Genomic DNA, 26,034 nt, shown 5'->3' on the forward strand with positions numbered 1-26,034 from the left:
CCTTAGGAGTTTCTGGTCCTTCTCTTTATCTACATTGCAGATAAAAGTTTAGAAACCCATTCTCTGATGGTCCTCACAGCTCCTTATGCTTACAGACTTTATTTTACTACTATTCTCTAATTTATCCCACTTCTATAGATCACCTGTGTGGAAGAGTATCCTCCATATGGATTCTGCTGTTTGCTCAACCAATTCACAATCATTGAAGCTGTTCCTAGGTCCTTTGTGGGGCTTGAGGTGTAAGCAAGTAGCATATAGGCCGTTAGCTCCACCTCTGCAGATGGTGCTCGGTACCAGTACGGAACATCAGAGGAAACTTTAGATTCCCGTTTCCAGTGCAACTGTCCATCTGTAGGTGAAACGTGTGATATAGTTCTGGGAGAGATGTAAAGGGCAAGGCAAATACTTTTTATTTATACTTAGATATATACATATGTCTCCTCAGGTGAAGACTATAAAAGGGTGGCTCTAATATATGTCGATACTTACTAGATAGATAGATAGATAGATAGATATCAATCTATCTATCTATCTATCTAGCATCCTATATATAGCATCCGGAAATAGCTGGCACTCCAAGTCACATCCAAATCAACTGCAACGGTGCTCGAGCTCACAATAGTAGATAAAGCCGAATGAAAACAGTAGCACTCCATGCGGACTTATAGCAAAAATGCAATGAGGCACTCTGTAGATATATCAACGTTTCAGAATATACAAGATATCCTGATGATGGATTAAATTTCTGAAATGTTGATATCTACACAGGGGATGTAGTTAATATACTGGCAAACTAAATGCCATCGGTCTATATCCCGACACCAGATGCCCGTCAAGGGACTTAAGATAGGTGTAGAAATAGTGCCGCCTATCTTAATCCCGACGCCGGAATGCCAAAGGATGCCGGACCATTCGAGGCAAGTCCGGCCGCCCTTAGTACTTAGCTGTAGGGGGGGGAGGAGGGTTATGGTTAGGCCCCCCCAGGAGGGTTAGGATTAGGGTTTCGGGCAGGGGGGGTTAGGTTTAGGCATCCCTGGGGGGACAGGGTTAGGCACCACCCCACTGGACAGCTGCCAGTATTTCAATCCCATTCCCTATACAGTGCCTCATTGCAATTATTGCTATAAGTCAACTGGGAGTGCCGCTGTTTTAATTTGGCTATATATATATTACTACTTGGAAGGTGTGCTGGTTTGCTTCTATTTTAGTTTTGCTGAGAAGCAAGTAGGAGTATCCTGTTATAGATCAAATTTATAACCGAGCACCCGCTTTAAAGATGTATTGAGTGCGATTATATATATATATATATATATATATATATATATAAACAGAAAAGAAATACACCCGCGCTCGGTTTTACCCATATCATACATGGTACCAGCAGTGTGGTAATATTTTTGCCATAAATGTATACAAAACAGAAATACTTTTGCTATCGGTGCTAACAATAATATACTGCAAATCTATATGTGTAGCAAGTAAAACCATGGGGATTTTGTCATGATTTGATCAAAGCATTTAAGCCTGCAGTCCGTAGTTAGCATATATGCTCAGCACACCATTACATTGCAGTTGAATGTTTTCTGTTTTGTTTAAAAATTTTGCCTTGTGCTATCATGGCAGCTTTCAATTAAGGCTATAAAAGGCCTAGTTGGGTGTGGCTCACCGCCAGCCCCTGCATAGATGTGCCCCTCTGTATCTTGGAGGTGAATACATTTAACTGCAATGTAATGATGTGCTGGGCATATATGCTAGTCTAGGGACCTGCAGAAAAAGAAGGGGTCTATGACGCTGGGCTGCAGGCTTAAATGCTTTGATCAAATCATGACAAAATCCCCTTGGTTTTATTTGCTACACAAATAGATTTGCAGTATATTATTGCTAGTGCCGATAGCAAAAGTCTTTCTTTGTGTATATATATATATATATATATATATATATATATACATATACAGTCAGGTGCATAAATATTGGGTTATTGACAGAATTTTCATATTTTGGCCTCTATTCACCACCACAATGGCTTTGAAATGAAACAAACAAGATGTGCTTTAACTGCAGACTTTCAGATTTAATTTGAGGGTAATTACATCCAAATCAGGTGAACGGTGTAGGAATTACAACGGTTTCTATATGTGCCTCTAACTTTTTAAGGGGCCAAAAGTAATGGACAAACTAAACAATCCTAAATCTAACTTTCACTTTTTAATACTTTGTTGCAAATCCTCTGCAGGCAATTACAGCCAGAAGTCTGTAACGCATAGACATCACCAGACGCTGGGTTTCATCCCTGGTGATGCTCTGCCAGACCTCTACTGCAAATGTCTTCAGTTCCTGCTTGTTCTTGGGGCATTTCCCCTTCAGTTTTGTCTTCATCAAGTGAAATGCATGCTCAATCGGATTCAGGTCAGGGGATTGACTTGGCCATTGCATAACATTCCACTTTTTAGCCTTAAAAAACTCTTTGGTTGCTTTTGCAGTATGCTTCGGGTCATTGTCCATCTGCACTGTGAAGCGCCGTCCAATGAGTTCTGAAGCATTTGACTGAATATGAGCATATAATATTGCCCGAAACACTTCAGAATTCATTCTGCTGCTTTTGTCAGCAGTCACATCATCAATAAATACAAGGGAACCAGTTCCATTGGCAGCCATACATGCCCACGCCATGACACTACCACCACCATGCTTCACTGATGAGGTGGTATGTTTTTGGATCATGAGCAGTTCCTTTCCTTCTCCATACTCTTCACTTCCCATCTCATCTCTCATCTTTGTCTCATCTGTCCATAGGATGTTGTTCCAGAACTGTAATGGCTTTTTTAGATGTTGTTTGGCAAACTCTAATCTGGTCTTCCTGTTTTTGAGGCTCACCAATGGTTTACATCTTGCAGTGAATCCTCTATATTCACTCTTGTGAAGTCTTCACTTGATTGTTGACTTTGACACATATACAGCTACATCCTGGAGAGTGTTCTTGATTTGGCCAACTGTTGTGAAGGGGTTTTTCTTCACCAGGGAAATAATTCTTCTGTCATCCACCACAGTTGTTTTCTGTGGTCTTCCGGGTCTTTTGGCGTTGCTGAACTCTCCGGTGCATTCTTTCTTTTTAAGAATGTTCCAAACAGTTGATTTGGCCACACCTAATGTTTTTGCTATCTCTCTGATGGGTTTGTTTTGATTTTTCAGCCTAATGATGGCTTGCTTCACTGATAGTGACAGCTCTTTGGATCTCATATTGAGAGTCGACAGCAACTGATTCCAAATGCAAATGTCACACCTAGAATCAACTCCAGACCTTTTACCTGCTTAATTGATAATGAAATAATGAGGGAATAGCCCATACCTGTCCCTGAAATAGCTTTTGAGTTGATAGACCCATTACTTTTGGCCCCTTATAAGTGGGAGTCATATATAGAAACTTTTGTAATTCCTACACCGTTCACCTGATTTGGATGTAATTACCCTTAAATTAAATCTGAAAGTTTGCAGTTAAAGCACATCTTGTTTGTTTCATTTCAAAGCCATTGTGGTGGTGAATAGAGGCCAAAATATGAAAATTCTGTCAATGTCCCAATATTTAGGCACCTGACTGTGTATATATATATATATATATATATATATATATATATAATATATGGAACGAGACAGCACTCATAAAAAAAAATAAAAAGTGGTGCCCGGTTCATGTAATGCATATAACACATTTTTTTATGCATAAGAGAATCCAGCACTCACGGTTTAGCAGCTTTATTGAAGAGCAAATAGAATCCATGTTAGTACACAAACAGATCAGTGGCGGCAGTCCACCCGACTGCCGTTTCAACCAAGGCCTAATTGGTTTTCCTCAAGGGCTAAAAGCACAGTGTATCATTGCCATTTATATACCCAAAAAAGGTGCAAAATAGAGACAAGCACAGCCCATGCTGTCGAAGCCTAGCCGAGCCCCCTTTAGGCTCATTGGTTGACGGGTGTCAGGTGTGTGGGCGGGGATAAAAAGTAAACAAACAGCCCATGCAGAGAAAAAAAAGGCAATACACTTGTGCTTGTGCCACTGTGACACATAGCACTGAGGCACTTATCGGTGTAGCGTCTGGATACAACAGCGGCTGCGCACAGAATGTGACAGCCATATCTGTGTACCTACAGCGCATCTGTACAAACAATACTAATAATAAGACAAACAATATTACCAGAAGTAATACAACGCATACACACACATATAACAACCTACAGATGTGTCCACATACATCTTACTTCCTTGCACATTATTACCTTCAAATGCGACTTACTTGCACAGCGATGTGAATAGGACGCACAAGCAGCATGAGGGCTGGCTCCAGGGCTAATAGCGCCCTGTGCTGGCAGAGTGCTCTGCGCTCCTTATCGTGCGTGACCAAAATTGAGGGTGTGACCTAATTATCATAGGCCATGCCTCCTTACGTGATATAATCTGAGGGGCGTGCCCACATGGCACGCCTCCAAATAACGTCAGGCTGGGGGGAGCCTCACTAGCTTGACTTCCCCCAGCCTTCCCACGGCACTGAATGGAGGCCGCGCGCATGCACGCAGCATCCATTCAGACTCCGGGGTCCCCAAACCACCCCGATTTGACCACTCGCGGGCCACTTTGGCCCACGGCTGAAATTGGGATGCTGGGGAAGGGTGCGCCATCTATGGGTGGTGCCCCTGTTCAACCGCTTAGGTCAAACACCCTTAGAGCCAGCCCTGAGCAGCATCTGCTGATTAAAATGATATGCGGTATACCTATATTCTGTGTGACAGCGGGTGAATCTGCACGGAAAATGCTACGTTACAGTGTCACAGCCGCTGACACTGTAACGTAGCATTTCGCATTCATGTATTCATCTCATTGGAACTTATGGTATGAATAAATGTGGAATATATATTTAAATGTCTGAGACAATTGTACATTTCAGGTAAAGTAGGCGAAAAGAAGAGAACCCTATACACTGATCAGTGTGCTGGTATTGTACTATAATATATATAGTACCGTATGCACCATATATACCTGTAGCTAGGTATATTTCTTACCCCCTCGCACAGCTTTTGCCTCCAATTTATCCACCAATATTTTCCTGAGCTCCGTCTCTCCGCACAAAGTGAAGGTGTAGACCAGTAATGCCTGGGTGTATACATTGGTCACATCCACAGCAGCCTTCCGCAGACAGGACACAGCGTCACTAACCAGGGGATCCTGTCAGGGAATGAAACCACAATTTTTATTACCATACAAGTCAAGAAATTTAGCCAAAGCCTATTAGTGTAATAGTAATAGGAAATAACAGGGTCATGTTTCACTTTATTAAATATACTACAGCTACAAGACGGACAAACAAATACCACTTGCATCATGTATAATTCAAAAATATTGAACTGACATTCCCCTTAGGTCAGTATAGACCTCAGACATCCATCATTCATTACTGTCCAGAGAACACTGAATAATTCACCTCAGTCCCTGAAATCCTTTTGTTCTTACAGTCTAAAGCTGCCCACACACAAGGAGATGTGCACACGATCAGCCGATGTGTACGATTTCCCTTGAAACTCTCCCCGGCAGCTCTGTACACGATCTCCTCACGATCTGCACACAATTTGGAGCCGTATTCAATTTGAGCGGACCCGCGATACTTTTCCGCCTCCTGGACTTTTCGCCTACATTGCGTGTTTTGCAGGCGGAAAAGTATCGCGCTCGTGCCCACGTATCCCCGTATTCAATTTGAAAGTACGCGAAAACGGGACCCCGCGAAACTTAAACAAGTGGAAAGTACTGTCAGATTTGGGGAAATCAGCCTGACACCCCCCCCAATAGATGCTCTGACATGGGGGTTAGCTATGGTTACCCCCGACTTGGCTTGCTGAAGGTATTCAGTGTTTTTAAACGGGCTCAATAGCTGCTAAATAGCGTTTTTGTATAAGTGATGCAGAATAGTATTCAGGAGGTTTTTTTGCACAAAATAACTTATGCCAGAAAATTTGGGGTACTTGAAAATGGGGGACAGCATATTTTAAAGTTGCTAAAGTTAAGTTTAAAAAATCATGAAAAATCCACTTGCCGCAAGCCCCTGCAATGAAAAAAACACCTGGGGCATACTTGGGGACCCCCCAGAGTCAAGTTCGCTAGTGTTTAACTTTGTACCCCAACCTTTTTTTTTTCGCACCTAAATTCAAAGTGATTTTTTGGGGTGTTCTTAAGTGTTTTTTTATTTTTTATTTAGACACAGTTTACCTCTGGGAGACTGTCTGAAGGCTGCACGGGGGTTCCCGCAACGTTGCATCCCGAAACCCCAATACTGCACTTTTTTCCGCCTGCTATTCATAGGCGAATCTTTTCTGCCTATTACACTGCATTGACTTTCCGCAAATTGAATACGGCGATACTTTTCCGTCTGGCGAAATGACGTCATTGGCGAAACTTTTCAGCGGATTCCGGCTTTTCGCCTCAAATTGAATACGGGCCTTGGTGTCCAATCTTCATACGATCTCTCCTGCAGTCAGACTTTCACAGTGCATCGCCTCCTCGATTGTCAGATCTTCCCTACTGCACGGAAGTTCTGACGATGCGATGTGCGACCAGCAGGGACTCACGATTTACTCAGGTTTTGGCCATATTTTATATGATCTGTCGTTCCAATGTATCGGAATCGGCCAGATCGGGTAAAATATCTCTATATGTGTGGCCAGCATAAGGGGGAATGTATCAAACCTCCGAAAGAGAGGAGAAGTGGACAAGTTGGCCAAAGCAACCAATCGGCTTTTAAATTGCCTAGTCTCAATGCAGTACAACCAATGGGTGTGCTACACTTATATGTGCAGGTTCCTGCTGTAATAAACATGAGGTTACATCCATGACCCCATTCCACTTCTCAAAACAAGTGCAAGTTACCTTCAATTTTAAATTCAAACACATCTTCCTGTGCATGGGCAATAGGGCAAAGCAGATTAGTGTGGTAGATAGTTGGATTTGCATCATTTCTAAATCACAGTGTGTAAACTATGTTCAGGAAACAGGCCCATAATCTTTATTCTTAGAAGAAGTGTACAATGCGATTATCTTATGTTGACCTTGATCACTTACCTCCAGAGATACACCAGCCTCCAGTAGAGCTATTGTTACATAAGCAGAGAGTGAGGTTTCATCTTCCACTCCTCCCTGTAATGCAGATGACTAGTGTGAACAAAGAGCTGCGTACAAACAGTGTTATATATATATATATATATATATATTAGGGGTGTGCACCGGCCACTTTTCGTGTTTTGTGTTTTGGTTTTGGATCTGGATCTTTCTTCGTGTTTTGGATCTGGATTGGTTTTGCCAAAACCACCCTTCCGTGTTTTGGGTTCTGGGTTTCGTGTTTTGGATCTGTATTTTTTTGAAAAAAAGCATAAAAACAGCTAAAATCACAGAATTTGTAGGTTTTTCTGCTCCTATGCTATTATTAACCTCAATAACCTTAATTTCCACTCATTTCCAGTCTATTCTGAATACCTCACACCTCACAATAGTGTTTTTATGTCCAAAAGGTTGCACCGAGGTAGCTGGATGACTATGCTAAGCGACACGAGTGGGCGGCACAAACACGTGACCCATCTAGGCGTGAAACTGCAGTGGCAGACAGGATGGCATTGAAAAACTAGGCCCCAAACTGTACATAATGCAAAGAAAAAAAAGAGGTGCAAGATGGAATTGTCCTTGGGCCCTCCCACCCACCCTTATGTTGTATAAACAGGACATGCACACTTTAACAAACCAATCATTTCAGCGCCAGGGTCTGCCACACAACTGTGGCTGAAATGATTGGTTCGTTTGGGCCCCCACAAAACAAGCTGGCAATTAATCTGTCCCTGCACAAACTGGCTCTACGGAGGCAAGAAGTCGTCCTCATCCTCCTCATCCACAGATTCCTCACCCTCTTCAGTGTTATGTACATCCTCATCCTCACAGAGTATTAATTCGTCCCTGCTGGAACCACAGGTCCCTCTGTACGTTCTGGAGGCTGGTCTCCCTGGAAGAGTTGATCATTCATTTTATGAACATCATCTTCTCCACATTTTGTGGAAGCAACCTCCTACGCCTTTCGCTAACAAGGTTCCCGGCTGCACTAAACACTCTTTCGAAGTACACACTGGAGGGGGGGCAACTCAGGTAAAATAGAGCCAGTTTGTACAGGGACCTCCAAATTGCTTCTTTTTCCTGCCAGTACAGGTACGGACTGTCTGACATGCCTACTTGGATGCTGTCACCGATGTAATCCTTTAACAGACAGACGCACGCTTGTCGCTGCTGCTTTGAGGATTCAAGTGCGGCTACAGCCCACACAATTCACAAAGACAGAAAAAAAAAAAGAATATTTTTATTGTTTGTGGAGCACACTTTGAGGGTTACACCACCCTCTAACAGACAGACGCACGCTTGTCGCTGCTGCTTTGAGGATGCAAGTGCGGCTACAGCCCACACAATTCACAAAGACAGAAAAAAGAAGAAGAATATTTTTATTCTTTGTGTAGCACACTTAGAGGGTGTCACCACCCTTTAACAGACAGACGCACGCTTGTCGCTGCTGCTTTAAGGATGCAGGTGCGGCTACAGCCCACACATTTCACAAAGACCGAAAAAAAAAGAACAATATTTTAATTGTTTGTGTAGCACACTTTGAGGGTGTCACCACCCTTTAACAGACAGACGCACGCTTGTCGCTGCTGCTTTGAGGATGTAGGTGGAATCTAGACGGGATTTGGAACCGAGGACACACTACCTCCATCAATTGTCTAAATCCCACTGCACTAATGTCGGATACCGGACGCACGTCTAACACCAACATAGCAGTCAAGGCCTCAGTTATACGTTTTGCTTCAGGATGACTGCTGTCGTACTTCATCCTCATCGCTAGGGACTGTTGGAGGGTCAATTGTTTAGTAAAAGTAGTGATGTTCCTACTTCCTCTCTGGGATGATGAACAACTCCCAGCAGCAGCAACAGCACTAGTAGGAAGTGGTTCTTGATCTTTCCCTATTTTATTTTTATCAGAGAAAGTTTGGTCCTCCATTTATGTTATATTGATATATATATACGTGCGGCTAAAGCGCACACAAACACAGAAAATATTTTTTTATTTTTGCTGGAGAGTAGTGCACTTTGTGGGTTACACCACCCTTTAAGAAATGAGCCAGCCGGCTCTTTACTTATGGGACACAGGCGCACGCTTGGCGCTGCTCCTTTGTTGATGCACGTGCAGCTACAGTGCACACAAGTCACAAACACAGAAAATATATATTTTTTTGGTTTGGAGTGTACTTTGGGGGTTACAGAACCCTTTAACGGTCAAGCCAGCCGGCCCTTTACTTATGACACAGGCGCACGCTTGGCACTACTTTGTTGATGCACGTGCGGCTACTGCGCACACAATTCACAAACACAGAAAATAATTTTTTTTTTGGTTTGGACTGGAGTGTACTTTCGGGGGTTACAGCACCCTTAACGGTCAAGCCAGCCGGCCCTTTACTTATGACACAGGCGCACGCTTGGCACTACTTTGTTGATGCACGTGCGGCTACTGCGCACACAATTCACAAACACAGAAAATAATTTTTTTTTTGGTTTGGACTGGAGTGTACTTTCGGGGGTTACAGCACCCTTAACGGTCAAGCCAGCCGGCCCTTTACTTATGACACAGGCGCACGCTTGGCACTACTTTGTTGATGCACGTGCGGCTACTGCGCACACAATTCACAAACACAGAAAATAATTTTTTTTTGGTTTGGACTGGAGTGTACTTTCGGGGATTACAGCACCCTTTAACGGTCAAGCCAGCCGGCCCTTTACTTATGACACAGGCGCACGCTTGGCACTACTTTGTTGATGCACGTGCGGCTACTGCGCACACAATTCACAAACACAGAAAATATATTATTTTTTTAGCACTTGGGGGGAGCACCCCTGATGGACAGAGCACCCCCTGGACAACACTACAGCACCTCTTTAGGACTGGGACACTGCACAGGACTTTGGAGTGGACACAGCCCCTATGGAGAACTGACTGCACAACACAGTCCAGCCAGCCCCTATGGACTTTGAAGTAGTGGACACAGCCCCTATTAACAACAGCAGCACAGCACAACACAGCCAGCCCCTATGGACTTTGAAGTAGTGGACAACAGCAGCACTACACTACACTACACTACACTACACAGCCCTAACTCCCACCCTCCCTCTTCACTGTCCACAGCCGAGTGAGAAAATGGCGCCTTATATAGGATCCAAAACCCGCAAGACTCGGAAGGCGGGAAGATGACGTTTTGCCTCGATTTCAGAATCCGAGTCAGGCGGGAAAAGTCGAGCCTGACTCGGATCGGACTCGGATCGGGGGGGCTCGGGGGGGTTCGGATTTCAGAAATCCGAACCCGCTCACCCCTAATATATATATATATATATATATATATATACATTAGGGGTGAGCGGGTTCGGTTCTACTCGGTTCCGTTCGGATTTAAAAACCGAATGTTATTGGTTATCCAAAACTCGTGACAGCTGATAGCTTATAAGATTCGGTTTTTAAATCCGAACGGAACCGAGTAGAGCCGAATCCGCTCACCCCTTATATATATATATATATATATATATATATATACGGGTATGTGTATAAATAAACATACTGTATATATACAAACATACACTGAGTGGTCAAATTATTATCACACCACCAAGCGATTTTATGCAAAGTAGCTATTCTGCATATACCTTCTGGTGAAGCCGCTGACGCAATAGCAATGGGGCAACAAGTCAAGGATTTACCAGAATATTATTCACCAGATGGTGACCTGGGATTGGGTATGGGATGCCGGTGCTTGGGATCCCGGCATTCAGAATCCCGATGCCGGCATCCCAACATGGTTAGCATACAAACAATTGTTAGTCGGTATGCTAACCCTCCCCCTCTCCCTACCCCAACTCAAACCCACCCTTCCTGGTGCCTGACCCTAACCTCCCGCCCTAGTGCCTAAACCTAATCTTCCCCTCCCTGCACAATAAACCTAACCCTCCCTCCCTAGTACCTAACCCTCCCTCCCTAGTGCCTAACCCTCCCCCTAGTGCCTAACCCTTGTGACCGCCGGGATGCCAAGTGTATACCGATGACCTTTCCCGAATTGAGGCAGTTTCAGCGATCTATACCCTCTATATACAGCAGCTGCCAGCAGCTTAGAGGAATTTCTGCTCTTTATGTTACCATACTTTAGGACACCACTGATAATTTATTTATGTATGCTAGTATATTATACCTGGTCAGGAATGGACAAATATGAGCTGTAAATGCTATTGGATACATTAACAATCTCAAGTTATTGTGCAGGTCCGGGTACAGGTAGCTCGCAGAGCTCCAGCCCGTATATCAGGACTAACTTAATCACAGCAACTAGGAACGCTGGCCTCTGAAGCAATTACAGGCTAAAGAATCTTCAGATCGCTTCAGAGGCCAGCTTTCCCAGTGATGCAGTGCGCGGGTGATGTCATGATGTCACCCGTGATGTGAGGAGCCTGCACACCAGCTGGATGCAGTTACATCCAGCAGTCAAGCGCCGCAACGACGGGACTCTGGAGCCCTGATGGCGTGGAGTGGTGCCAGTGTGAAAACAGGCAAGTTTCTTCACAGGTGTGTGGGTGGGCTGTGCTGCACTGGGAGGGGGAGCTAGTACTGTGGGCACCACTTTAGGGGGAACGACTACAGGGGGCTTTGCAGAAGGGGCACAACTACTGGGGGCATTGCATAATGGCACAACTACAGGGGCATTGCATAATGGCACAACTACTGGGGAGCATTGCATAAGGGGCACAACTACAGGTGGCATTGCATAAGGGGCACAACTACTGGGGGCATTGCATAATGGCAGAACTACAGGGGCATTGCATAATGGCACAACTACTGGGGAGCATTGCATAAGGGGCACAACTACAGGTGGCATTGCATAAGGGGCACAACTACTGGGGCCATTGCATAATGGCACAACTACAAGGTGTATTACATAATGGGCACTACTACAGGGGGAAACTGCATAAGGGACACAACTACAGTATGCATTTTCTGTAAAAACTTAAGGTGCATACCCATGAGCGACATCGTCCCATGTGTTCCCGGTAGGGGTGTGCTCAGTGTTGTTAACAACACTGAGCACAAACACTGAACGATATCAAGAACGATATCGTTCAGTGCCACCCACCCTCCCTCATCCCCGAACATGTTCAAACTGACAATCTCGTCAGGTTGGACGGGAGGTCCTGGCCTTGAATGATAACGACCAACTAAAAATGGGAGCGCGCATTGGTCATTATCATTTATTTTGGTGCAAAAACTGAACGATATTTTGGACAATGAACGATAACGATATCGTTATCGTTCCGTCGTCCAAAAAATCACTGCGTGTGTACGCAGCTTTACAGTTGGAGCAAATTTGTTTACACAAATTTCTTGAATGAACAACAGTCACATGGCTAGATGAACTCAGCGTCTCTGTTTTTACCATTTAAATAAAAAAATGGTTGGGGCTGTGCAGTCCGGCTATACTGTAGAATAGATTAATAAAATAAAACAAGGTCCATTTGTTCAGCAGAGATCCAGGAATGCCTTCCCACTGTAGTTTATGAAGAACATCTTTTATTTGCTAATACAACTTTCATACTTATCTTCTTGTCCCATGTCTTTATATGTAACCTTAACATTTACTTGAGCAGTTTTCTTGTATATAAAGATTTATTTTAAAGTAGAGAAAATAATGTACTGTAATGTACTTTATTACCTCTGTCCTTTTAGAACAAGTACTGTACATTCTATGTACCTTCATAGCATTGTTGAAAAGTCTCCCCACACTGCGGAAGCAGCCGGTATCTCGACGATTACTTTTCAGCCAGGTGAGGGAGTGGTTCAGGTGTTTCTCATCTATAAAGATATAAGGCCGGGCTTTGCTGAAGGACTTCACCACAAATGCAGTCAACCTGTAGAAAAATAATGGGCACATTAAGAGACAATTCCCTATACTTACATAAAATCACAAAAACAAAACAAAAACAGATCCAGTTTTGTGTTGTTCACCAATATTGGACTTTGTATGAACTAATTTTTGGATTATCTTTACTGGGCTTGATGACACAGTTATTGTCATGTGATGACATTTTCATGCCTGGAGGGTGTTACAGCATCTATATATGTGCGGGTGCAGTATTTGTGTTTATTATAATCAGCTGAGCAAACGCAAATATCTGGTAAGTAACTGTGTCCCACTCCAAACAATGTAAATATTAAAACATGAGAGGAATTGTGTACTGATATCTTTGCACATAATTTTATTATACAGCAGGGGCTGTATTAACGAAATTTGTATATATACAGTAGAGATGTGAACGGACCCCCATGTTTTGGTTTTAATTCATTATCATCATCATATATTGGTTTTGCCAAAACCACTCTCATGTGTTTTGGTTTTGGATCTGGATTTTTGTTTATAAAAATATAAAAAAAAGCTAAAATCATGTAATTTGGGTCTGTTTTTGTCACTACAGTATTATTAACTGCAATAACATTGTAATTTATGGTCAACTTTGACCACCTCACAGCTCACAATATTGTTTTCACTCATATTGGCCATAGGTTGCAGTGAGCTGACTGGCTAAATAAGTGACAGAGCAGTGGAACAAAAACATAGCAGTTTAAAAAAGAATATAGCATACTGTATCTAGGAACAGAGGGGCACTGCAGTGGCAGACAGAATGGCAGTTTAATATAAACTATACGATGCTATAGAATGTTTTCATTAATCAAGAACTACTGTAGATCAGAGGCCCTAGGCCAGCACAGGTAAATAGAGGTGGAGTATTTAGTGGAAGCCAGGTAAATCATTGATCTTATTGATTGATTGATTACAGTGTTAATAAAACTATAAAAACATTGAAGAAATGGAAAACATTTTTACAAAACAAGTATAAAAAATGGATGGCATGGCATTATACAAAACAACATGAACGTCCCAGTAAAGTACAGAAATATAACCTGTCTGTCACACACACAATCTTTGCAAAGCCCATAATGAAAAGTGGTGAATGATGGAATTGTCCTTGTCCTCCTATGCCGATAGCTCACAAGGTTAATGGCTGTGCTAAGCACTCTTTCCAAGTACACACTGGAGTGTGAGCGACTTTAGTAAAGCAAAGGGGCTCCAAATTCCCTTGTTTTTTCTCCCAGTATTCAAAGGGGCTGTGTGACATACTAATTTGTACATTGTCATTAAAATAATCCTCCAACATTCTTTTGATGCTTAGTATATCAGATTGAGTCATGGTAGAGGTGTCAATAATTTTGGGCAATTCTTTTAAGCTTGACCAGAAATCATAATGTTGTTTCACTCTGATGCACTGATTTGACTCATCATGAATAGGTCTTTAGAAAAATGTAATTTTTTCCTAGCAGCAGCATTTGCACGAGAAAAAGAAGCAGGAGTTATTGTTATGCCATGTGCCATTTGAGCTGACAATTTGCTTGCAAGGAGCTCTTTGCATCTCTTCAGATCTGTGTCATTTGGAAAGAAAGAAATTATGTAGAACTTACTGTAGACCTAGGATCAAACAAGGTTGCCAAAATGTAGTGATCCAATTGTAAGATGTTGCAAACTGTTTGGTCCTGATGAAGGGATAAAGAACTTGATCTAAAAGTCCAACATATTTAGTGGAATTGGTTTGCTCAACTCCTCCTTTAGTTCCTCTAGTTGCTTTTTCTGTATTTTAAATGAGAAAACCTGGAAATGTCTCAACTCACCTCATTGGCTACTATTTCAAATTGTATCAGTATCTTTCATAAAATGGAGATTATTCTCTACTGTGCTGTAGTAAGATATATTCCCTCCCTCTATCTATGTCATGGCTTGTAGTGTATGTTTGGATGTTTTTTTGCTGTTCCTTCAGTAGCTGAAGCATACAATACAGGTTGGAATTACAGCCACTGTGGCTAAAGGTGATACACCCACCAAATGGGCCATCATAGTCATGTTATCTTTTCTTTGATCAGTAATGTTTGTCCACATATCTGTAGTTAAATGGATACTCGGCACAATGGCATGTTCTAGGACAAGAATATATATATTTTTTTAACATTCAGGTACAGGTGGGGAATTGCTATTCTGTTAAAATGGAATCGAGATGGAATTTGGTAGCAGTGACAGAGGACCTCAACTATTTAAAACCAGAAGCATTGATGGTGGATATTGGATGAAGATCTAATGAAAGCATAGCTGTCATGGCTGCAGTGATTTGCGGTGTTCAACTGGATGGCAGCTTTCATACTTGCTTCCTTTTAGTCTTTCACCATGAAGACTACTTGTTTGAAACTACTAGTCTTCTTGGTCCCCTTCTGTGTAAAGATTTACTACCAGCAGCAGCAGCCCTAGCATGTAAAGATTCGTCTGTGGAATCCTGAATAGGGGATGATTCAGTTAGCCTTTACAAATTGGACTATATACCTCCAATTAATGAGAAGGTTGATGTTGAAGGTATTGGCGGTGGAGATTGCATGTGTTGGGATCAATACATGCTGGTGGTAGCTGATACTGGACTGCTTGTAATTATTTTACTGTAGTTTTTAGACTGTCCAAACTAATTTGCATAAACTTGCTGCAAATGACATAACAGAAATTAGCTTCCTAGATGGTTAAGGTCAACCTCTGCTTATTTTTGCTTCACAAATTGTACAGATGGCTTGAAAAATGTTATCAGGTTTTGGGTAAAATTAATTCCACACTAAAGAGGTGGCTTTTTTGGTCTTATTGCCAGGCATAACAATGGCATTCTTCTTATAACTGGCAAGAACTGTTGCCATTAGTGTCTGACTTACCTTTATACAAACAACATCCTTATCCTGAATTTTATGAACTTCTTCTAGTCCAACACATTCATCATCAACATCCTCATTAGCATCAGATACACACATATTCCTTTCATCCTGCTGCATTTCTATACCAGCATGCTCAGTTCATATGTCACTATATTTACTTTTGCTGCTACCCATGCTCACATTTGTAGAGGGTGCTAAAATGGTGAAAGGAGGCTTCTCTAGGATTACAATTCCAGAAATATCACACATAGCACTTGTGGGCACCCTTAGACTTTAATCCAGGATTTTTGAAGTTTGAAAAGCATGCAGTTTGTTCTTCAGTCCTAGTGTTTTTCTTTGTGCACTGATTTGCCTGTTTTAAAAGTGACACTTCTAGATGCCTGACTGTGTTTGGCCCTAGCTTCCGCAATATGCATTTTACCACCCACAAAGAAAGACCATGGTCTGTGCCTTTCCTTGCCATTGTGTGTGGTGTATGGCATGTAGGCAATTTTAAGTTTTTTGGCAGTAAATGTTTCCATTATTATTAGAGGTAATGTTCTTTTATTTAACATTATGAAATATTATTTAGATTTCAGGGGCCCTTTCTCAAACATTCTTTATCCTTGACCCATGACTACCATTAGTAGATGTTGAAGTACAAACATGACTGACAGCAGTCGCAGCATTAGTACTGTGTTTCTGCTCCTGCTCTTCTATTGACTGATCCATTATTGGTTTTATTCTTGATACCGGCAAATAAATTATATAGATAAACTTGAGAGTTGTTACGGAGTGCACACATTGTCACTTACACTGGAAGAATAACAAACTATGCAAGTTTTTTTGCTCCAATGTCTTTGTTTTTTAGACACAGACTTTGGCAATTGTTTGCACACTCTTGGAGGAACAGGTCTCTGAGATAATTGTTTTCGGGTTTAAATTAATAGTGTGACACCACTGCACACACTGTTGCTTACACATGAAGGATAACACAATATATATATATATATATATATATATATATATATTTATTTTATTTTTTTTCAACAATGTCTTTTTTTTAGACACAGATAACACTGTGAATTATTTACATGCACTTGGAGAAACAGGTCTTTGTGAGAATTGTTTTAGGGTGTAGATTAAGGGTGGGACACCACTGCACACACTGTCGATTACATGGGAAGGATACAGTAACACACTATTTACATTTTTTGGTTATAATTTCTTTGTGCATGCACATAGAAGAACGGGTCTCTGTGAAAATTGATTTGGAGTGCAGATGATGGGGGTTAGTATTTATTCTAGCACCCTGCACCTATCACAAGCCATGCAGTTCTTCTTTCCTGCCTGGGGTGTTGCTCTTTGCTCTTGTGTTTCTACTCAGCTAATGCAACAAACTGCTGAAATACAAACCAGAGTGTTCTAGAAGCACCAGAGCAGAGAGTCACACACATGGTAGGAAGCAGGAAGTGCCTGGGTTTTGACAGGTGCAGGGTGCTAGAATAAACACTAGGGGACACCACCACACACAGAGCAGTAATATACACTTAGCCACTTGTCTGAATAAACAACTTTTTGAAATACACAACAAAATGTTTAAATTAAATTACAAAAGACAGGAAAAAAGTTTTTTTTCTTTAGCAATTTGTTTACGTATAGCTGGGAAAAAACTAAAAACAAGAGATCTCATTGGGGTGCAGCAGCCTGAAACACAGTAAAGTATTTTGTACAGATAAACAATATAGTATACTGCAGTGATAGATAGATAGATTTTCTAGATAGAAAAAGGTGCAGGTTCAAATTGGGAAATAAAAAACACCCAATCCATACAGTAGCACCACACACAGACAGTAGTCTGTTTTTGTTGCACTACAGTGTGTGTGACAAACACGTATACACTGACAATTGACCTGTCTCTAGGTCTGCCTATTCTATCTACCTACTATATAAACCTAATCTTAACTAACTCCTGCTAACCTAATGGCAATCTACAGTAATGGCGTCCTGATGGCTTGCTAATGGCATTTTTTTTTAATGAAGTTACTCCCAGTGTTCCAGCCCAAAGTCCCACACCCTCTCCTGTGGACAAGAATTCACTCACTTCCCCTAAATTTGGTTGTGTTTGGTTTCCAGGGAAACTGATCCGCTCATCTCTAATATATAGGGTAAAACACTAAAAACTGTCTCGCCTCAAGTGATGTGTCTTCAAGGTCACAACTAATGATTTAATATCATGAAAATAAAAGTAAGTATTATAGCTGTTTCTTCATTTTGTTTCCTTACCCTATTAATGGTACCCCACATTTTGCTGCAAAGCCATGCTTGAGGGGGGCTAGTTTTAAGTGGCTCACCCTGTACTATAAGATGTAAGATAGAAGGTATTGGTAAATGTTTTAACCTCATGTTCCAGATTAACCTCATAATCACCAAATATATTTAGGTGAAATATAACTGTAACACATGCAGTCACATATACATGTAATACTAACTCAGGCAAAGTCACTTACCAGGTGTTTCCTTCTGGGTCCCTCTTTCCAAAAGCGCTATATGACCCATCATCACGTTTGTATGTCAGCTGTCTCTGATACCCTGTGGAAAATTACAGAAAGAGTCTGTTTCCATTCAGAAAGCATAGATTAAACAGCCAAAAGTTATTAACAATATTTAAAAATGTTAAAAATACAGGCGCTTAGGGGCCTATGTATTAATAATCAAAGCAGTGCCGCAATTATTAACAGTCTGTCTTGTGACAGATTTTTTCATTTTTTACAAAAATGTCCCCGATATGTACTAACTGTAACTTGCAGTTAGTACATATTTGGGTTGGGTATGGGCTGCTGGCGCTAGGGATCCCGGCAGTCAAAGTCCTGACACTGGCATACCGAGAGGGTTAGGATACCGACACCAGTCAATAGGTTTCCTAACCCCTCCCTCTCTCTTCCCTTAACACTAACCCTCCCTCCCCGGTCCCTAACCCTAACATCTGCCACTAGTGTCTAAACCTATCCTCCCCCTCCCCAAACCCTAAACCTAACCCTCCCCCTAGAGCCTAACCCTTAACATTAACTATTCCGCTAAGTCTGCTACTTACCTGCGGTGGGCATGCCAGCGTTTGGGATGCTGGTGTTTGGATTCTGGCATCGGTATTCTAAGTGCCAGCATCCCCTTTGTCGGTATAATAACTGCATCCCAGGAAGTTCGTATACCAATGACAAGCTCATCCATTTATTTATTTTTTTACATTTATTTCATCACACTGTTCTGTACTTTCACATCTTTTATTTCTCAACTAAGTATTTATACAGTGCAGAAGAGGGGTGGTAGGAAATGTCACAGCTGGTAGCCAGCCGTAGAACAAAACTACAGTATTACACAGGCCTTGTAAAGTCATACATTTGAAGCTAGCATAAGAACCATAAAATACTGTACAACAAAAAGCAATGCTAAATAGTTGCAATAATAGCTGGTAAGAAGGTATCTTATATTAAGTTAGTCAGAATTGCATACATTTATATTCTACTTGCACATGTGTGACCCCACATGTGAATATTGCATACAGTAGCTGTGTAATAGATTTGTAAAACACACAGAAACATGCAGCCAGTGGCGGTGTAAGATAGGAAGGAACACATGTACAGTCTCAGTGTGGGCTGCCTCCTCTCTCGTAGTCCTGTGTTAGACACGTCAGGTCTCCTACGGAATGTCCCCGATAAAATCTGTATTGTTTTCTGTGATTACTGGAGCGCTAATGCTGGAATCTGGAGACGAGTATAATGTATGGGTGCAAGATGTGTGGTTTGGACCCCCTTAGACCTAAGGGCAGGTGTGTGCACCACACAACTTGCACCCATTATAGCTTAGCCACTGCAAGCAACTATACTGCAACAATATATGCAGTAAAAACATTGCTCTCAGCTGTGGAGACAGACTTTTAAATTGGTATTGAATAGATGACTAAATTAATTAAATTAAATTACAGGGGACCCGTAAAAAAAAGGACCTGTAAACAAAAATGTATTAAATAAATAAAACAAATCTACCTCGTATAATGAGTAACTAAATAACAATATGAAAGTAGCAGTTCCAGCATCTCTCACCGCTCTCAAGGAACTTGATGGCTTTGCTCTTGATCTCATTGTTCAGCTGATGAGTCTTCTCCAGATACTGCAGGATAAAGATATTGGGGGCAAACAGAACCATGTTCTGCTCTCCACATCCATATGGCAAGGCCAGGAGCCGGTCCAGGTTCTGCATGGCTGTGCCTATCAGATCTCCTGTAAGGTAACAAAACAAAGATGATATTTTAAACACTGTAATAATTGGAGAATATGGCTATTAAAATTGTTTTCTAATGGCACCAAATTTTTTGTACTGTCAAATTTTGAAAATGTATCTAGTGTATTAGCAATTTTCTGTCCTGTGTTCTGATTAGGGGTGTGCACCGGCCACTTTTCGTGTTTTGGTTTTGGATCTCGATCTTTCTTCGTGTTTTGGATCTGGATTGGTTTTGCCAAAACCACCCTTCCGTGTTTTGGGTTCTGGGTTTTGTGTTTTGGATCTGTATTTTTTTGAAAAAAAGCATAAAAACAGCTAAATTCACAGAATTTGTGGGTTTTTATGCTCCTATTCAATTATTAACCTCAATAACCTTCATTTCCACTCATTACCAGTCTATTCTGAACACCTCACACCTCACAATATTGTTTTTATGGCCAAAAGGTTGCACCGAGGTAGCTGGATGACTATGCTAAGCGACACGAGTGGGCGGCACAAACACGTGGCCCATCTAGGAGTGACACTGCAGTGGCAGACAGGATGGCAGTTTGGAAAACTAGGCCCCAAACAGTACATACTGCAAAGAAAAAAAAGAGGTGCAAGATGGAATTGTCCTTGGGCCCTCCCACCCACCCTTATGGTTGTATAAATAGGACATGCACACTTTAACAAACCAAACATTTCAGCGCCAGGGTCTGCCACATGACTGTGGCTGAAATGATTGGTTCGTTTGGGCCCCCACAAAACAAGCTGGAAATTAATGTGTCCCTGCACAAACTGGCTCTACGGAGGCAAGATGTCGTCCTCATCCTCCTCATCCACCGATTCCTTGGATAAAACAGGAAAAAGGGCTTTAGGTGTCCCTGTACTGCTTACGGTCTTAGCCAAAGTTTCTGAACTTGACAGTAACTTTTTATGAACGCGCTGCAGGTGCCGTATAAGGGCACTAATTTCACCTTTACATATGGTACATATGGCAAGACAGTTGTTGTCCGGATTTGGATAGAAATATTGCCAGACCAAAGAGGTGGAATGTTTGGTCTTCTGCCCAGGCAAGACCGTGATGGGCTATTTCATCCCACGGACAACAACTGTCTCCCCCGGAGCCTGATTTAAACAAACCACATCACCATCAGAATCCTCCTCGCCAACTTCCTCCTCAGTGCCAGCTACACCACTATCCTCATCCTGTTGTACTTCAACAGTGACATCTTCAATTTGCATATCAGCAAGTGGACTGTGGGTGCTCCTTTCAGCACTTGCAGGGGGCGTGCAAATGGTGGAAAGAGCCACCTCTTCCCGTCCAGTGCTGGGAAGGTCAGGCATCACAACCGCCACCACACTTGGACTCTCCTTGGGGATTTGTGATGTCTTCTTAGAACGCACAGTTCTTTGCTGTGCTTTTGCCAGCTTAACTCGTTTGATTTTTTTAGTGGGAGGAGGGCTTCCATCGTCATGTGAAGCTGAACCATTAGTCATGAACATACTAGTCATACTAGTATGACACACACTAGTCATAGGGAAAGACCTTAGCCGTTCCTTGCCACTCCGTGTCATAAATGGCATATTGGCAAGTTTACATTTCTCTTCAGATGATTTAAATGTTTTTTTTAAGGTCATTTTCCTGAACTTTGTCATTTGGGATTGTATGTGGCCTCTACTATGACATTGGGCATCGGCCTTGGCAGACGACGTTGATGGCATGTTATCGTCTATGTCATGACTAGTGGCAGCAGCTTCAGCACTAGGAGGAAGTGGTTCTTGATCTTTCCCTATTTTTTTTAATCGGAGAAAGTTTGGTCCTCCATTTATGTTATATCGATTTGATATATACGTGCGGCTAAGGCGCACACAAACACAGAAAATATTTTTTTATTTTTGCTGGAGAGTAGTGCACTTTGTGGGTTACACCACCCTTTAAGAAATGAGCCAGCCGGCTCTTTACTTAAGGGACACAGGCGCACGCTTGGCGCTGCTCCTTTGTTGATACACGTGCAGCCACAGTGCATACAATTCACAAACACAGAAAATATTTTTGTATTTTGATTGGAGTGCCCTTCGGGGGTTACAGCACCCTTTAGCGGTCAATCCTGCCGGCCCTTTATTTATGGGACACAGGCGCATGCTTGGCACTACTTTGTTTATGCACGTGCGGCTACTGCGCACACAATTCACAAACACAAAAAAATATATTTTTTTATTTTGTTTGGAGTGCCCTTTGGGGGTTACAAAACCCTTTAGCGGTCAATCCAGCCGGCCCTTTATTTATGGGACACAGGCACACGCTTGGCACTACTTTGTTGATGCACGTGCAGCTACTGCGCACACAATTCACAAACACAAAAAAATATATATTTTTATTTTGTTTGGAGTGCCCTTTGGGGGTTACAGCACCCTTTAGTGGTCAATCCAGCCGGCCCTTTATTTATGGGACACAGGCGCACGCTTGGCACTACTTTGTTGATGCACATGTGGCTACTGTGCACACAATTCACAAACACAATAAAATATATTTTTTTATTTTGTTTGGAGTGCCCTTTGGGGGTTACAAAACCCTTTAGCGGTCAATCCAGCTGTCCCTTTATTTATGGGACACAGGCGCACGCTTGGCACTACTTTGTTGATGCACGTGCGGCTACTGTGCACACAATTCACAAACACAAAAAAATATATATTTTTATTTTGTTTGGAGTGCCCTTTGAGGGTTACAGCACCCTTTAATGGACAAGCCAGCAGGCCCTTTACTAATGGGACACAGGCGCACGCTTGGCGCTGCTCCTTTGTTGATGCATGTGCAGCCACAGTGCACACAATTCACAAACACAGAAAAAATAATTTTTTTTTAGCACTTGGGGGGAGCACCCCTGATGGACAGAGCACCCCCTGGACAACACTACAGCACCCCTTTAGGACTGGGACACTGCACATGACTTTGGAGTGGACACAGCCCCTATGGACAACTGACTGCACAACACAGTCCAGCCAGCCTCTATGGACTTTGAAGTAGTGGACACAGCCCCTATGGACAACAGCAGCACAGCACAACACAGCCAGCCCCTATGGACTTTGAAGTAGTGGACACAGCCCCTATGGACAACAGCAGCACAGCACAGCACAGCATAGCACAGCACAGCACAGCACAACACTACTCTGCACTACACTACACTACACAGCCCAGCCAGCCCTAACTCCCACCCTCCCTCTTCACTGTCCACAGCCGAGTGAGAAAATGGCACCCACGCGGGTACCTTATATAGGATCCAAAACCCGCGAGACCCGGAAGGCGGGATGATGACGTTTTGCCTCGATTTCAGATCCGAGTCAGGCGGGAAAAGTCGAGCCTGACTCGGATCGGCCTCGGATCGGGTGGCTCGGGGGGTTCGAATTTCTGAAATCCGAACCCGCTCACCCCTAGTTCTGATGGTTCTAAAGTTTCAAATATCTGTGTGATAATAATATGAGGTTTATCACGAGTCAGAAATGTGAAGTGAGCAGACCATGACAATGCGGTGCCCCCTCCCCACCAAACTAACATCTGCCATTATATTGTACAGAGAGAAAAGACTGCAGGAAAGTGTAGTAGAGGGATGGGGGGGGAGAGTGAGATTAGAGACCCCTTGTCACAGGCAAAAAAAACCTGCATTCCCCCTACCCCAGTGAATAACCAGCACCAGTGCAGTAGGGGCACGTGTACTACTAAGCCTTGGAGTGTGATAAAGTGGAGAGACATAAAGTACCAATCTATCAGCTCCTAACTGTCATTGTTCAAACACAGCCTGTAAAGTGACAGTTAGGAGCTGATTGTTTGGTACTTTAGCTCTTTTCACTTTATCACTCTGCAAGTCTTAGCGCATCTCCACCATAGCTTGTTAAACTACATTGTAGTAGAATAATAAAATAACTCAGAGTTTTACTCTAAAGCTGGGTACACTAGACTATGTCTAGAGTGCGAAGGGACCCAGCGAGTCAGCCAGCATCAGCAAGTTCATACACACTTGCCGTACTGGCAGCAATGGAGCGACAGCGGGGGCCATGCTGCATTCAGCGGCATGGTCCTTGCTAACGATATCCCTAGTCGGCCCTGCATGCGGGTACACACATCATCAGCAATATAATGGGTACACACTAGACAATTTGCCTGATATGTTGCTCCGACCCACTGGATCAGACAACATAACATCTAGTGTGCACCCAGCATAACGTTTTGTAATATGTTAAAAACTATCCTCTGGCTGTTATGTGATCTGCATGTATCTATCTTCACTTATACTTTATCCCTTATCCTAGGAATTACAGCTCCATAAGGAATAGGCTGGGTCATATTTCACAGTATGAAAGGGGGAAAGCACACAGTGTTTCTCCCTATTATATTGAGACCAGCCCAGCCTATCAAAGACAAGCTCACTGTCCCCGTTCTAGTAGTACTGTAATCAACCCAGGTAAAGTTGTAATCTTTTAGCTTGGTCTGATGAAGGGCACACATGCAGACTGATAGTGGTTTATGGTAGGATGCATTTACCGACATGTCCAATAACAATTGATCAATTTTGATCATATCATTGGTAAATGAAGCACTTTTGATAGCATTGATCCTGCAATAATGTTCCAAGTTCATGACTTCAGTTGCAAAATTAAAACATGTGTAGGGATGGGTATGGCATGCCGGCGCTCTGGATCCCTACAGTCAGAATCCCGATGCCGGCATCCCGACAAGGTTAGGATACAGACACCTGTCTGTAACTACACTAACCCTACCCCTAACACTCCCTCCCTGCAACCCAAACCTAACCCTCCCCCCCCACGGCCTAACCCTAACCCTCCCTCCCTGCAGCCCAAACCTAACCCTCTCCCCCCACAGCCTAAACATAACCCTCCCTCCCCGAAGCCTAACCCTCATCCCCTACACCTAACCCTACCCCTCCCCCTAGTACTTCACCCTAACACCTAACCATAACCCTCCCCTTAGCCCCGAAAACTTCCCATCAGCACCCCGACAGCCGGGATCTAAACTACATTCCGTAGCCAGCTTGAGACCAATTAATAGTTATTAACATGTGTTAAAGCTGTAATATAGATGAACTCTGAACCAGCCATTTTCTCATAGTTACAACTTTTGTAATCAAATGAGTGACATTTTTATTTGACATTTTCTACAAATAAAATATTTCTTAAAAACTTTTGAAGACTAGTTACTCTCATTATATAAGTCTGCAATATTGAGGGACACTGAAAGTGCTAAGTGGAGGTGAGAGAGATAATTGGAGTAACATCTAAAGCTGGCCACACATCTAAAGATTATCTGTCCAACCAGCCAACTAGTTGATTGGTTGGAATGAAAATCTGGTAAGGAATGAAAGCAAATGACAATCAGCAATTTGCTCCCAAACGCTGGAAAATGGACAAAAACTGTTGTTTTGAACAAATAGTTTAGATCAAACATTTAACAAACTTGTCTGACGACCATTTTCATCTGTTTTCTGTCATTTAGGAGCAAATTGCTGATAATCAGTTACTCCCATACCTTACCAGATTTTCATTCCAACCAATCAACAAGTTGGCTGGTTGGATGTAAGTTGGTCTATTGTGTGGCCAGCTTTAGGCAGTGGTTCTCAAACTCGGTCCTCAGGACCCCACACAGGTCACATTTTGTAGGTCTCCTAGCAGGTGCACAGGTGTAGTCAATACTCACTGACACATTTTAAAAGATCCCCAGGTGGAGCTAATTATTTCACTTGGGATTCCGAGGAGACCTGGAAAACATGCACTGTTTGGGGTCCTGAGGACCGAGTTTGAGAACCTGTGATCTAAGGGATTCTCTCAGTAGTTTTTAAATGACTGGAGTGTTGTGTTCAATCCTAATGAGGGTAGTATGGTGAAGACCTAA

General features: G+C 42.5%; 1 protein-coding gene across 1 annotated transcript in view; it reads right to left on the bottom strand.

Moving 5' to 3' along the window:
• The window catches only part of LOC148518855 (alpha-2-macroglobulin-like protein 1), a 120,172-nt gene that overhangs the window by 10,079 nt on the left and 84,059 nt on the right, over positions 1-26,034 (bottom strand). The window contains exons 24-29 of the mRNA XM_088476940.1: positions 19,973-20,149; positions 18,383-18,464; positions 12,853-13,009; positions 7,103-7,177; positions 5,056-5,218; positions 144-349 (exon numbers count right to left, since the gene is read on the bottom strand). Of these exons, the coding sequence (XP_088333066.1) occupies positions 144-349; positions 5,056-5,218; positions 7,103-7,177; positions 12,853-13,009; positions 18,383-18,464; positions 19,973-20,149 (860 nt within the window). The remainder of the gene's footprint in view (positions 1-143; positions 350-5,055; positions 5,219-7,102; positions 7,178-12,852; positions 13,010-18,382; positions 18,465-19,972; positions 20,150-26,034) is intronic.

Source organism: Taudactylus pleione, unplaced genomic scaffold (genome assembly GCF_031769625.1).
Source record: "Taudactylus pleione unplaced genomic scaffold, aTauple2 ptg000198l, whole genome shotgun sequence".
Taxonomy (NCBI): Eukaryota; Metazoa; Chordata; class Amphibia; order Anura; family Myobatrachidae; genus Taudactylus; species Taudactylus pleione.